General features: G+C 40.8%; 1 protein-coding gene across 2 annotated transcripts in view; it reads left to right on the forward strand.

Moving 5' to 3' along the window:
- Nucleotides 1-193: 193 nt before the first annotated feature.
- Nucleotides 194-14743, forward strand: part of LIMS2 (LIM zinc finger domain containing 2) — a 43400-nt gene continuing 28850 nt past the window's right edge. For both annotated transcript variants that reach the window (XM_075099399.1, XM_075099400.1), the window contains exon 1: nucleotides 194-294. In XM_075099399.1, the coding sequence (XP_074955500.1) occupies nucleotides 284-294 (11 nt within the window). In that variant the 5' untranslated portion in view covers nucleotides 194-283. The remainder of the gene's footprint in view (nucleotides 295-14743) is intronic.

Consider the following 14743-nt stretch of genomic DNA (forward strand, 5'->3'; position numbering starts at 1 on the left):
CGGTGGCGGGGTGGGAGCCGTGCCCGGGGGAGGCGGGCCCGCTCCGCCGCTTCGCTGTTCCGTATTTCTTTCCCTTTATAGGAAAAGTATGCGCGGGGCCGGGGGGGCCTGCCCTGAGTCACCGGGGACTGGGGCTCCCGCCCACGCCTACGGGGCCCTGGCCGCCGCCGGGCCGGGGCGGGGTTTGTGCTGTCCACTGGGGCTAGAGCCGCTGCTCTGAATCGCTCATACCGCCTGGTAGCCCCTCCGCCAAGAGCCCGGCGCCGGCCGGGGGCCCGCCGCCATGACGGGCAGGTAAGGCCAGGGAGGGGGGCACGCAGCCCGGCAGGGGAGGCCCGGGGAGCCCGGCCGGTAGGTGGGTGGGCGAGTGGGGGTCGGCCCCGTGCCCCGGCGCGCTGTCCCTGTGGCAGGCGGCGAAGGGTCGGGAACAACCCCTTTTTCCCCTGGGCGAAGCGGCGGCGTGCCCGGCAGGAAGCGGTCGGGAGAGAAGACGTTGTCCTCCTGTGAGGTTCAGGCGGAGCGGGGCGCGATGCGGCCGGGGGAGGCCGGCTCCTGCACCGCCCGCGGCTCCGTGCGATGGTGGAGTGGGAAACTTGACCTCGTGGAAGAGCTGCTCCGCTGTGCCGTAGCCCCGCACGGCGACACAGCGAAGGGCGGCGGGGAAGAACAGAAACAGAGTTGGGAAGGAGCAGCTGTGAGTCTGAGTAGCGTCTGCCCAGCAGCCAGCCTCCCTGCAGCCGGGTGGCGTGGCTCCGGCGCTGACAGCCTGCTCCCGCTGTGTGTCGCACTTCGGGGCGCCTCTGATCTACACGTTGCCCTCTGCTCACACATTCGGTCTCCTCTTTTTCGGGCTGGCCGTGGAGTTACATGTTCCAAGAGCTGTTTAAATCTGGAACTTGATTCTCCTCCTACGCTGTCTGACACTGGAGAACTCTGTGAAGTCACGTAATTGACAGAAGTAAATGAGATAAGCAGTGGGGAAGGCATTTACTGGCTTCTTCCGAGGGTTTGCACAAATGCTTTAGTGTCTCTGGTCGCTGTGTTCTCCCATCTGCAAAATAAAAACCAGACGTTACAATGCAGTTTGTGAAAATAAGCTTGCTTTTGTAAATGCCCTGAACATGCATGAGAAGTAATATTAAAATTGGTAGGATATCGTTTTTAGGATAGTCATCCTGAATGTCCTCCTGAATGCTGCTGTTGGTATTGTAATCCTGAAGCATTGCTTTTCGACTAGGAATACTGAAATGGATCTGGAGTAGTTTGTGTACAGGTATTCATTTTTCTTTTGTGTAAACTCTTGACGTTGGTGTTCTGCAGCTTCTATTCGATGTAGATCGTGTTTAGTGGGTTGTTAGGTATGAGAATGTACTGAATAATTGCTACATCCTCAGCTATGATTTGGGTGAGTGTTATTTTTGCTCTCTGTGATGATGAATTGGATGTTGATGGGTGGTTTTACATGCTCAAATCACTTTTGTTTTTTGCCTCCTGTCTTGAGATTACTTTGTCTTTTCTGTCTTAATGGTCCCTTTTTTGTTCTTCTGACATGTGAAATAGGTGTGTATTTACAAGTTTCCTTACAGCTAGAGGAAGACTCAAGAGTCTTAAATGTTCACAGGTCATGGTTACCCATGCAGCTCCTAAATGGGGACAAGATGGGGAGGACTTGGGAAGAATTGTGGCTGTATGAACCAGTTGATTTTATTTTTGTAGAACTGTGGTGTAGTACTGTTTAGAATGACATGTTTATCTCACGTGAAATTGCTCAGCTGCAGAGGACAGTGCCTGTGGACAGTAATCCTTGTTGTCTTCTCTGCATGCTTCCTCAGAAATCTGCCTATTAAGGCTCAACACTATATTCAGAGAGAAGCTATGACGTGAAGCGTGAGGCTTGGTAGAGAGTTCCAAGATACCTGAGGCACTGCAGAGTGTGCAGTTCTTCAGCGTAATGCAGAATTTCAGTCTCCTCTTCCTCAGATGTACTTCAGAGCGTTGTTAAAATGAGCGGGCTGTGGCTTTAGCTTTTGAAAAGTGAATGCAAGTGTTACTTAATGTCTTCAGAAATGTTTGTCCCAGAAAGTTTGTCAGCTATGAAAATTCCTAAATTTCTGTCTGCTGTTGTTCCTAGGACAGAATGATTAACTGCTCTATCAGACAGTAATTCAGCTGACTTTTTCCTTGGTAATAGTATAATCCATTTAGGGTAGCAGTTTCCCAGCAAAACAAAATTTGTACTTTTCAGTGTCTGTGAAACATTGCGTTGTTCATCATGACCTTGCATGACCAATGCCATTTGACAGACACTATGTTGTTTTCAGGCTGGGACAGACTCCTAAGTCTTTAGAAAGAATTCAGCATCCAGAACATACTTCCTTAGATCCACCTACAGGTCACTCTGCAGAACTGTGGCCAGATGTTTGATGTTTGTTATGTGATAGGTCTTAAAATCTGTCAACATTATGTAATCGAATGTTCTCCAGCTTTTGAAATTCAGGGTTCCAGGAAGAGATGAACTGTTTCACAGCTGGAGCATCCCCACAGTGTCAATCATGGGAACCTTTCAGAGCTGGGAATGTGACATAAATGTGCCTCTGGTCTTGAAACTGTTGACACAGGGAAGGGAATGATTTTGTTGTGTTACAGCGTGTTAAAGCAAAGACTGGAGGACATGAAGTGCTGACGCATTATTCTTTTTCACTTCACCTTTCTTGTCAAATAGAAACAAAAAGACTTGCTTTCAGGTACTATGATTACTGATGCATCATCAGTGATTAAGATAGATGAAAAATAACCCCATTTTAATTTTTAAGTGTTTTGTCCCATTTAGCTGTAGAGGATGTCTCCTGAATTTAAATAGCTGCAGTAATTTGATTTACTGATTTTTAGCATTAGGGAAAAACATAATTCCAGAAAATACAAAGAAAGATGTGCACTTCTATGTATTCATAGTAGAAAATTATTAAAAATAGGTATCTATTTAGCAAATGAAATTCAAATATTACACGTATCGCAAGTTACATTGTTACAATGCGAGTATTGTGTTTTGTTACAGAAATCAGCTAAGTAGATCATTGGAATTTGCAAATAGTAATTCTGACTGCCATACCTTGGCTGAGCTATTTCATTTCTCTGTGTCTTGACTAAATTGGCTGATATAGTCCCTAATTTCAAGAGCAGTCTGTGGTTTAAAGGGAAGCTGTTAACTTAACCCAAAAAAAAAAGAATCACCCTTTCTTTGACTATATCTGTTCCAAGTAAGATCCAAAGATAACAAGACAGAAAGAAATGATATATATGTATTTTAGTTTTATTAAGTTACATGCTGTTTAACTGCATTTGGAAATAAACTCTGCATAAGAGATAATGTGTTAAGCAACCTTTCTATATTTTGCAGTGTTGAGAAGTACAATTTATGTGATTTTTTTGGTGCCTTTAGAAGTATACTATGGTACTCTCTTACCAATGAGTAAGTTAGACTGCTTCTGTAATTTGTATTTGATGTCTTTGGTCTATCTCTTCATTTTGATTTTTGCCTTTTCAAGGATTGTTGGGGTTTGGTGGCGGATGTTTTGGTGGTTGTTTTTTTGTTTGGTTGGGGGTTTTCTGTTGGGATTTTTTTGGGCTTGGTTTTTTTTTTTTTTTGATACTGTGCTTTGCCCTTTTGTCTTTGTTGTTTGTGATGGACTTATTCCTAAGAAAGAGGATCAGTGAATGACCAGTGAACAAAACATTGTCAAATGCCCAAAGTAGAAAATAAACCAGAATTGAAGATAATTTTCTTTAAGACTTTACTGCTGTGGTGTTGATTAGAAAACATAAAGGTAAAAAATGCCTGTGCTGCTTTATTTTGCCTTTAGAAATTAATCTAATACAAAGCCCAAGGAAAAATGTTTCCTAAGTGCATGTTTCGGGGCATAATTATTTTTGTAAGAAATTTTTGTTATCACTATACTTGGTCTAATTGGGATCTGGATACGCCTATGTACTTCCTGCAGTCAACAAAAGAAGAACAGCTGCATTCACAGATCCGCTTATTGATTGTTCCTAATCCAGTTGAGGTAAGAAATAAGAATATATTATTTTCGATTAGGCTAGCGTTTGACTAGATGCTTTTTAATTCAGTAGAGAGCTGCTGCTGTGCATGTGCTCCATTTTATGAAGCAATTGCAAGTAAAGTGGTTTGAAGGAGGAGGAGGGAGTATAAAGGTTGATAATATTAAGAAAGGTTCTTGGTGCTGACTAAAAAGTACCTGCATCAAACTAAGAGATGTCTCTAAGTTATAAGCAGCCATTTCTACTCTTCTGGGTTGAAAAATGTGGTTTTAATCTTATTATCTTTCCATCTAAATCTGCTCTCTGAGGCTCTCTAGTTAAAATTTAGCTTGTTGGAAGGTCCTCAGTACTCTGTGGTGGAGACATGGAGGTGCTTCTTTGATGAGAACTTGTTAATGCCGAAGAGAAGTCTAGCTTTCTTTGCTTTGGCCCAGAAAGTAACCAGCTGTAAGGTTTTGGCATCGACCCTGTCTCTTAAAAGTGATCTGTCAAGAGGGAAAGAAAAACAAACCCATGCATTTTCACTTTTTATGTGCAAGGCAGCAAGAGAGGAATGAGTGAGCAAGCTTGTACTGGGGGATGGGAAGACAGGATGGTTATTGTTTCGAATTCCCCCCCCCCCCCCCCCGCTTCAATCCCCTCATCTTCCCCTTTGAAGAAGAGAGTCATACTTTTCTGTGGAAGAGTGGTTATTTGAAAACCAATAAAGTCATGTCATGTGAGTCAGGAGGGTAAAAGCTTAGGTTGTTTGAGAGAGGAGATTTTTAGCCAGATTGCTTGAGGTTAAGGGAGACTAATGCTGAAGTGATTTAATATTTTGCTTTGTGCTAAAAGTAAAAAGGTGATTTAATATTACATTTTAAAAGTGTTTTGTTGCTCTAAAATTTAAAGGGTCAGCAAAAACACCCTGTATGGAGGACATTTTTCTTCTTTCATGAAGTTGAAATGCATAAAGCGCACATGCAACTCTGAAGGAAGTGGTAGTGGCAGATTGCTGTCAGAGGTCAGGAGCCCGAAACTCCCAATGAAATGCGGGGTGAATTGTAGGTTTGGAGGTTAGTGATTGCTGGTTTTGAAAGTATGATGTTCTTTATATGTGCCTGTTCTCTGGGTCCCATTAAATCCTGTTTTTCTTTAAAGGGTGGAAGGGATCTCTGCTGGTTTGTACTCATTTAGTACTCATTAAGTCATTGCTTCTACTTTTTTTTTCCCCCTCTATAGCTTGCCAGGCTGTAGTCATAGAATATGTTTTGCTGTCATGCTACAAAAATCCTAATTTTTTTAGAATTTACTAAAAAGTAATGTGTTGGTAATGACTCTTGAGATGTTTTTCATGGTGATGCTGATCATATGACACTGACTCAGATGTTCCCATCCTCCAGTGCTTTTCCTTTGTTCTCTTAAAAATTGACTTCTGTATTCTCAAATTTTTACTCTTTCTGCCACCCTATACCAGCTCAAGCCATTTGTCCTCTGTGATCCTCTTTCTCTCTTGCAGGGATGGGTGGAGAGGGGGAGTAGTAGAAAGGGCAAACTCCTGTTTGAAGGCCCTGTTTAGTTCCCAGCAGAGCTCTGGAGGCTGGAATGCCAAGTATGTTCCATCTCCCTGCTTCCTGGCCCTCTGCTGCTTGCCACTTCCACAGATTGGAGTGTGTCCAGAGAGCAAAAGTCTTCACTTTTTTTTTTTTTTTTTCCTTGGAATATGCTTTATCCAAATGGAAGGACCAGTTCTGTTGTTTGAGGTATCCTTAAGACATTGCGTGATGCAGCAGCCTCCAGGGAACCACTTCAGAGATGGAAGGGTCAGATGCTGATCTGCAGTAAAGTGTTCATTGTCAAAAGATGTAGTAATCGATTTTGCTTTTCTGATTCTTTGTTGCTTTGATCAGAGAGGCTTCTTGAATTAAGTGGATTAATTACATGAAGACTCGGGATTTTTTTTTATTTCACTTATGAAATTTATACATATATATATATGCAAGTCTAACACAGAATTAGTTGCTGATGTAGATGCCTATGTGCTGGCCTAAATAGGTAGTTACTAGTAGAATACAGGAGAGAGGTTGTCTGATCTTTTAAAACTGTAGCAGAATGGCAGATGAATTGTAAGAAACAATGCTCAAGCAGGGGTCTATGCATCCTGCTTTAGCTCTTCTAAAATATAAAGACAACTCCCAAAAGGAAGGTGACTCATTGAATATGTGTTGCTAGTGTCCGCTACAGTAGTCTCTCTGCATTCCCCTTCACAGTGGTATTGGGTACCATGGCTGGCCTGAGACTTCGGGGGTTGGCATCCTCCAAACTTTATCAGCGCCGGCAGGATCGGCTAAGTGGCACAGGGTCACTCCTGAGCAACAGGACAGATACAGCAGCTGGGATACGTGGGTATGTCTCCGAGATGAAGAGAATGGTATTGTTGAAGCATTTTCCAGGATTTGATAGATGTTTGGTTTTGTGGTGGGGTTTTTTTATTTAAAGCGGGAATTGTCTGCACACAGCCAGAGGGGATGAGGTCTGTTTATTTTCATTTCCAAGTAGATTATGAAAGAAAGGACTTTCCTGATGAGGAAGCTTTCAGTTTTTAACAATAACAGGAAAGCAACAATGGATAACCTTTCCTGTTTCAAAGCACTGTACTAGGCTGTTCAGAACCAACATTATTGCTAGTCGTGTTGACGGTGAAGTATTTGGGCACTGTGGGAATAAAGACATGGTGCAATGCAGTAATTTTTCAAACTGCCGATAAAATTCTATTGTTCCTCAATTTTTAGGGCTCAGTAGTCCACTTCTTCACCTATACTGTTAATAGCAAGCTAGTTGAATTTAGTTTTTGTAAATAACTCCAGTCCAGCAGAAACTGAAACTTCCAGTTGTAGCTCCTTCTTGAGACTTTTTAGAACACATCAACCAAAGCTTCTTAAATCTGCCAAGATAATTCCATTACTTGATTTGATAATTAGCCTTCCTGTACTTGCTTCAGATCAGAATTTTACTTTATCAGTTTTAATTGAAGTTAATTTTGGGCAGGAGAGAAATTAACAGGGGTTAAATATAACTTAGCTTCTTGCATTTTGGGAGGACTGTGAGCTGTGGCAGCAGCTATATGGGATCTGAACTCTGTCACTGGGGAGAGCAGTGAACATGCAGGAGAAGACGTTGTTTTCTGGCAGTCAAAAGTTTTGAATTTCAGTCTTGTCTTAGCTGGAGAGAGACCTGATGTTTACCTGTAATCAAGCAATTGGTTTGGCTTCTCAGTTTGAACTGTAGATCCCTCACTCTAGAACCTTACTTTTCCCACTATTTTCTTTTTCACCTATAGCTACTATAGTTTAACCTATAGTTAGTTGATAAATCTTCAGTTTTTCCGACATGAAGTTGTGGGTGTGAGTGTATGAGAATTTAGTGAGGAGGGGAGTAAGAAGGTAGTGAAAGAAATTTTGATGCCATTGAGTGGAGTGGATGCTGTTCAGGAAGAATTAGCATAGAAGGGACTGGTGAGAGAAAAGAAAATGAGCATTGAAAAGCAGCAGTGGAACACAAACAGCGGAGTGTGAGCTAAAGATAGGAAGGATGAGGAGATAAATGCCCAGACACAGTCATCTCACATTGTCAAAATGTAATTTGCTTTCAGTTATTTGACTGTGTTTCTCTGTCACTTGTAAGAGCCTTCCAGAAAGAAGGTGAAGGCATGATATTTTTTCCTATGATTTCCAATTATTATTCGTAATAATTTTTTTCTAAGTTTGCAAACTTGACAAATTTTTCAAGCCTTTTTTTTTAAGAGTTTAAAACTCTCTCTTTAGTAGATGTACTTAATCCGCTACACAGAAAGAATGCCCTTTTCTGAATAGAGTATTTGTAGTGTGTTACACTACTATGTTTTGCAGGAGAGCAAGGTTAGTTCTTGTCTACCTTCTGTGTCAGCTAGATTTCAGGGGCTGGCACTTGGTGTTTGCAAAATGCTTATCTGTGTGAGAGCTCTCTTTTTTAAACCTATGTTATTAAGTGTGCTGTATGGGGCTGCTAGAGGAGGTGATCTGGGCAGCACTGGCATAGCAATGCTGACAGTAGTGCTTCTCCAAATGCACTGAGTCAGGCTTGGGCACGTTAGTAAATCTAGAAAGAGTAGAGTGGGGCAAGGAGCTTGCTCTGAAGCCGAGTGCAACTAGGGCTACAGGGATCCTGGTGCTAGGTAGGAGAGTGCTCAGGGGCTGCTACTGCACTGTGTTGAGGGAGAGAGGCTGTGTATGTATTGCTGCGGTGACACATGTACAGAGCAAGGCAGACTGTGCCTGCATATAAACTATATGCTCCCAGTGATTTAGGGGTGAAGTGTTCTGTAAATTTAATACGTTTTTCACATCATAGTTCTTGAAGTGAAGTATACATACATAAAGCCACATATTCTGGTTTTACTCAACAGATGACTGGTCTGAAGATTATAACCTGAAGGTTGTAATTCGAGATTTTTGTCTCCTGAATTATTTGTATTTTATCCACAATTTTTGAGCTACTGATAATTTTTGCTTCTCCCTCCTGATAGTTTATGTTCTTCAGGCAGATGGGAGTGATCCAAAAATTGTTTTTGCTAGTTGATGATAATTGATGAAGACATTTGGGAATGATCTGTTTTACCAGTGTGGGTAAACAAACATCCCGTTTTAGCTCCTTTGAGATAACCGAAGTGAAGAAGAGAAAGATTAAATATGTGTAAGAAGTTACTTATCAAATAGAGATTGTGGGTGAAGTGGTACATGCTTGATAATAAAACAGTGTTTTTCCTGTGGAAGAGGTATAATCTGTTTAAAACCTGTGCATTTCTTTATGTTGTTGATGTCTCCCTGGGCTGAGTGAACACTGCTAAATGTGTGTCTTTTTAACTAATTGGTCATTGTATTGCATTGCACTGAGAGGGGCTACCAAGTACACATGGCATGGGATTTTTTTCTGTGTAATTACCAACAGACTTTCATTGCCCCTGCTGGTCTCAAAGGTCTACCTGATTGTGGCTTCCCCTGCAGGCTACCCATATAGACATTGTTTTCTGTTCTCCGCTGAAATGTATGAACAAATGGAATTTTTTTTTTAAACCCCTGGCCTCTACTATTAGCAAATTGCTGTTGCTGGTAGGCTAAGGAGAGATGCGGAGCCATAAAGATTTTTTTTCCATATTGTCACCATAAGTTGCATTTGTATGGGGTTTTTTTTCATTATTTATTTTGGTTATCCCTGTGTAGTAAATAAGAACAAAAAGTGTTTATTCCATTGAGAGATTGGGGGCTGCATGGTCAAGGAAGATATGCTAGAAACACTATTCATTTCTTACTTAGCCAGATGAAGAAACATTTAAATAGGGAATTAACTGAAAATTCAATGCGATCAGAAGGAGAAATACTGAAAATGTTAAGCTATGCACATAGTTTTGTCAAATGCACAACATATCAGCCATTGAACAAATTAGATTTTTTTTTCTCTGACATTTTATGACAAGTTAAATAATAACCTTAAAGAAGTTAAATGCGTTTGGGAAAGTTATCCAGATAAAAGTCAATCGCAGTGAAGAGATTTCAGAAGAATTTAATGAACTGATACCTTTACTCTTTCTTTATCTTGGTATTAGTAATTACCTGTGAAATGAATCATAAAGTCTGGTATTATCCCAACAAATTTTTTTTTTTTTGTCTTTGTCAACTTTAAGGACTTAAAGCCACAAATCCTCAACCATGCTATGGGGATGGGAAGAAGCCCTTCTCATGGAGTGTTCTGATTTTTATCTTAGCTACTGGCATCTGTGATATACAGAAGTGGTGGTAGCTTTCTAGGTTTTTGACTTTTCTTAGGCATCTGTATGTGTATACATACTGGAAATGACTGTGTAAATGTTATCATATAGTGATATCTTCTGTATACAATAGTTTCTACTGGTAGACCAGAATGAGCGGAGAATACCTTTCTAAGATTCCCTAGCATAGGTATGGTGCGTCTCTGCTGAGGTTTGGACAATACCCTGGGCTCTTGTATCTTGAAATGTTGTAATCTTTTCTTTTTGTAGTATCTGTAAGGTTTTTGGTCATCTCAGTATTAAAGTAATTCAGCATTCAGCATTGTGATGGAGGAGAACTGCCTTTGACACTAAAACCAAAAAGCTTTCAAGACCAATTAAAGAAAACTGAGTTTTTGGACTGGGCTGTTCTGACAGAAGCGCTCCTTGTGCCTGCACTTTCTTTCTTGCACCTGATAGAGTCTGAGGCTGTTCATCTGTTCTGCTTGTTGTCTAGTTGTCTGGTTCATTTTGTCTTGCATCTGTGTTTAAGATATTGAATTCTAAACTGCAAAGGCCAGAGCTTCTGTTGTACTCTCTTAGTAGTGCAAGTATTAGATTTGCTTTTTTTCCTCAACCTGTCACTGCTGCTGTATCCCTGTGGGCAAATGTTTAAAAAAGAAGGTAACAGTACAGAAGCTTGTAGCATTTTAACCAGCTTTCTTAGTATTTAAGTCCACACCCCACCCCAGCCACCCACCCTTTTTTTTTCCTGTAGTGATACAGGCCCAATTTCCTGAATCTGAGAATATCATATAAAGATATGACATTTGCCAGTCCAAATATATAGAAAACCACTGTTTTTTGGAACATAGATCCATACTGACTTCAGTAAATTTTGTACTTTGACAAAGATAATTTGTTAAAGATACGGCACATAATGATGAAAGATTGGAAGAAGCTTTGTTTGAGCACTTGTGTTTTTTGGGTTTGCACAGGACAGGATAACTTCAGGATGTTGAGCAGGTCATGTTTTAATAGCGTTTCCTGTCTTTGTGTCACCAGCTTATTGTTAAAACAGAGGAAGATTCTGTATTTTACTGAATTGCAGAAAATGAGTGAGCAAACAGAATACAAGGAGAACTCCATATTGGCAACTGTCCTTTGTGAGAAAGCTTCAGATCTAAATATCTTACAATTGACAAAGCTAGTCAAACTTTCACGGTCACTCTTGGCACCACCATCAAAAGGATGTTTTTGGCATTGCTCTTCCTCTCCCCATGCTGCTGGCACAAGTGTTCTTGCAGCAGTGGTAGTAAACTGAATCATAAAACTGCTCCAAATTAGAACTGTCCTCCCTCCCCCTTCCAGCCTTGTTTATTTTTAACTTTGAGCTAGTTGACTAAATACTTGTTTTTGAACAGGAGAAGGGTTCACAAGGGTGCGTAGCTAAGGGAGATAAAGAAACTATGGCATATGTGAAAGTCACAGTTTTGAATAAATACAAAGTCATACCTTTGTGATAATTAATTTAGCCTTAAACGGAATTCCAGTTAAAGTTTACAGTTTATTGAATAGAGACAAGCAAGCAGTGCTGGATGCACGGGGGATCCTTCCGCCTAGCGTGCATACCATCATACAAAACTACAGGGTTTATATTCAGTTACTTAATTAATAACAATTAGTAAAAACACGCCTAAGTTTACACTCATTGGTCAGTGATAAGCATCCCACTTGCCGTTGGTCAGCCGTATTTAAATTAGCCACGCTTGCCATGTAGATTAGCACGCATGCTCTTTATGGGTGTGGGGGGGGCAAGTCTTTTGGGTCCTGAATTGGGTCGGTGGTCGCAATCTCCCCCTGCCAGAATTACCTTTCCCCCAGTTTCCATGCTTCAGCGCCTTCTGAGCCAAGAAGTTCCCTGTTATCACTACTGGCTGATTTGTGGCCTTCCCTTATCTTGGCACTCTCCTTTGTAGCAGGATGTTTCCACTGTTAGTCCTTGAAGTTCTACTGAGTTATATTCTTTTAGGAGGCTTCTTGTCAATGAAGCATTCATTGCTAATGCCCTCTTGTCTGGCCTAAGCATTATTTATTATCTTGTTAAAATTCTCAGGTGTTAGTTTCTACTCCTAACTAAAATTCTTTCTTAACAACTAACTTAACAAATCGCCAATCGCTATTCCAACCATTAAGACAGTTAACAAGTCAATTGAGCAGCCCTCGGTTACACAAGCACAAACAGAACGGTCAAATGTTAGAGGGTCACACTTCCCCGTGTGGCCCTAGCATTGTTCCATATTGACATGAATCAGATGAACACAATTTACAACCCCTCATCTTCTTTTTTTATGGCATTGATTCGTGTTTTTGTTTCAAATCGAGTCAATACTTGCTGAATTGGTATCAATTTCGGGTCTTCTTTTGTCTTTAATATCATCAGAGAATGAGTTTTCTTTTGCCTTGCTTCTGGATCAACAGGTATTGCAGTTATCTGCATTCCTTGTATAACCGAGTGTATTAGTCTAGTAAAACAGGGTATTAAACATGGAATTATTAACAGTCCTTCACATATCCCCAATACAGCTATTCCAATTTTAGTAAGCCAATTACTACCTATAAAGTCCCCCCCTAATCCTCCTAGATTGATTCCATTCTAAGTTTGAACTGGGACGTGTGCGATTTTCTTAATTTCTTTTACAAGTTCATTTACAGCTTTTCCTTCATCATCTATTTCTAAACAACAGTTACTAAGGTTAAATTTTCCACAAACTCCTCTTTCTTGTGCTAGCAAATAATCCAAAGCTAAGCGGTTTTGATACAAAGCAGTTCTCATTTTGGTGTTCTGTTTTGCAATTAATCCAAGTGCATCTCCAGTCTTATTTACAACTATTTCTACCACAGCCTGTAATCTAATTATTCTATTTAGCATATATATTGGGGTCCTATAGCCCCAGGATCCATCCTCTGCCCATGTAGCTGGATCATAATAAGCAATAATTCTCTCCGGAGGCCATTCATTATCTTTCCAATTTCCAATTTGTAAGCTCTGCTTATGACGCCTTTTTTTTAACCCATCAGCCTCAACATACACTTGGACTCCCAGTCGCTCTCCCCGACTTATGGGTAACAGGAAAAAACTGGGTCTTATAGTTCCCAATACACAAGATCCTGTCCAATTCTTTGGCAAATATGCATAAGCCAGTTTGCCGCAAATCCAATACTGTCCTTCAGGAGTTGGCCAACCATTTGGTATGTTTGTTCCATTGGTCCAATTCTTAGATTGATCATTCATCTCCAGTGGGTTTCCCCACTTATCCCAATTGTTCTGAGTTTCATTCCATAGGTAACCTCCCTCACACTCTAGATTACCTACTGGTCTTCCATTGTCTTTTAGATTCCGCCAGCAAGTCCTTCCAATTATACTTGTCTGAAGCACCCATTGTTGTTTCCTATTACTCTTTCCCATTGTTTTCCAGACTTGGGGGTTACTTATATTGCTCTCCATAGCCTCCCATGGCCATTGTTCACCTTGGTTTGTTCCACCACAAACATAACAATTGGTTACATTCAATGACTTAGCAATGTTTTCAGCAAGATTTATAAATAGATTTTTAGCAACTGTGGGAATTTCATATTTTACTCCTGTTTCTATTTCGTGATAAAATGAGTTAAATAACAGTCTATGCTGCACCGATTCTCTCGTCCTTTCTTTTATTTCAATACTAATAACTACACCTGGATCTTCTCCAAGTCCATATATCTTGAGTCCAATTTTGGTTATTTTTTTCTGTTTCCATATATCCAAATTTATAAGGGTTAAATTTACTAGATTGCAGGTACGGCTTGTACAGTTACTGTCTGTTTGCACCCTTGTGATTGAAGCTTGTAAATTCCCACATTGACTATTATATCCCCAGCCTGCAGTATCCCAACATACACAAGACCATCCCCTTCTTCCACACAGGTGTGCTGATTGATATCTCGCTGTTTGACTAGGTACATAATCAGGATTTATTTGACATTGATGTCCACCTGGGCAAATGTATTTCGGTTGTTTACTATAGTACCGTCTCCACAATAAACTCCCGCAATTAGTATCTAGATCATCATCTATAATGTCACATGCATCAAAAATTATCGACACCGATGTGCTCAAATTGGCTATAACCTTACTTGTTCCAATTAGTCTTCCTACTTCCGAATTTGTCTTCATTTCTACCCAATATTGATAAGGGAGTTCTTTTGGATCATAGCATACGGTCCTGTTACCTTCTCTGCATAAAGCATACTGGGTCAGATTATGAATGCAGCTTCCTATTTCCTGGCCTTTACAGTCATAGACAGTATGATATACCAAGGTTTGGGAACTTATCCGTCCCCTTATAGTGGTTATTACACATTGACTGCAGTTGTTTGTCATAGCCAGGGTTAAGGAACTCACCCCAAGTAGGACTAGAAGAGGTCCGGTAAGGGCCATAGTGATTGGCGGTCGCGGCCCAAAGGGGTTGCAGCCCTTGGCAGACCTTTTCAAACCATAGCACCGGTTTCCTATCCGGTCTTGCCCTCTTCCTTAATCTTAAGGGGTGTCCTTTCCTGAGTACCTAAATGTATTTAAGGATTGGCTTTTTCCAATTCGTATGCTATGTCTCAAAAAAATCCAGCGTATACCATGGATAGCCTATTGCTATTCCCAGGAACCAATATTGAGCTGATCCTGGTTATTGATAAATTGTCTCCCCTAATGGGTATTCATTTAGGAGCTTCTCCGTTTACAAATTCTACAGGAGTAGTCACAATAAAATTCTCACAGCAACTTAGCTTATGTTCTTTGATGATGGCCTCTTCAGGTTCGTCTGATGGTTAGCTTAGTTTCTCCGGGTTCAGATGTGACTCTCCACTCCTTCACTGGACCTTTCACTCGCG

Source organism: Phalacrocorax aristotelis, chromosome 7 (assembly GCF_949628215.1).
Source record: "Phalacrocorax aristotelis chromosome 7, bGulAri2.1, whole genome shotgun sequence".
Classification (NCBI taxonomy): Eukaryota; Metazoa; Chordata; class Aves; order Suliformes; family Phalacrocoracidae; genus Phalacrocorax; species Phalacrocorax aristotelis.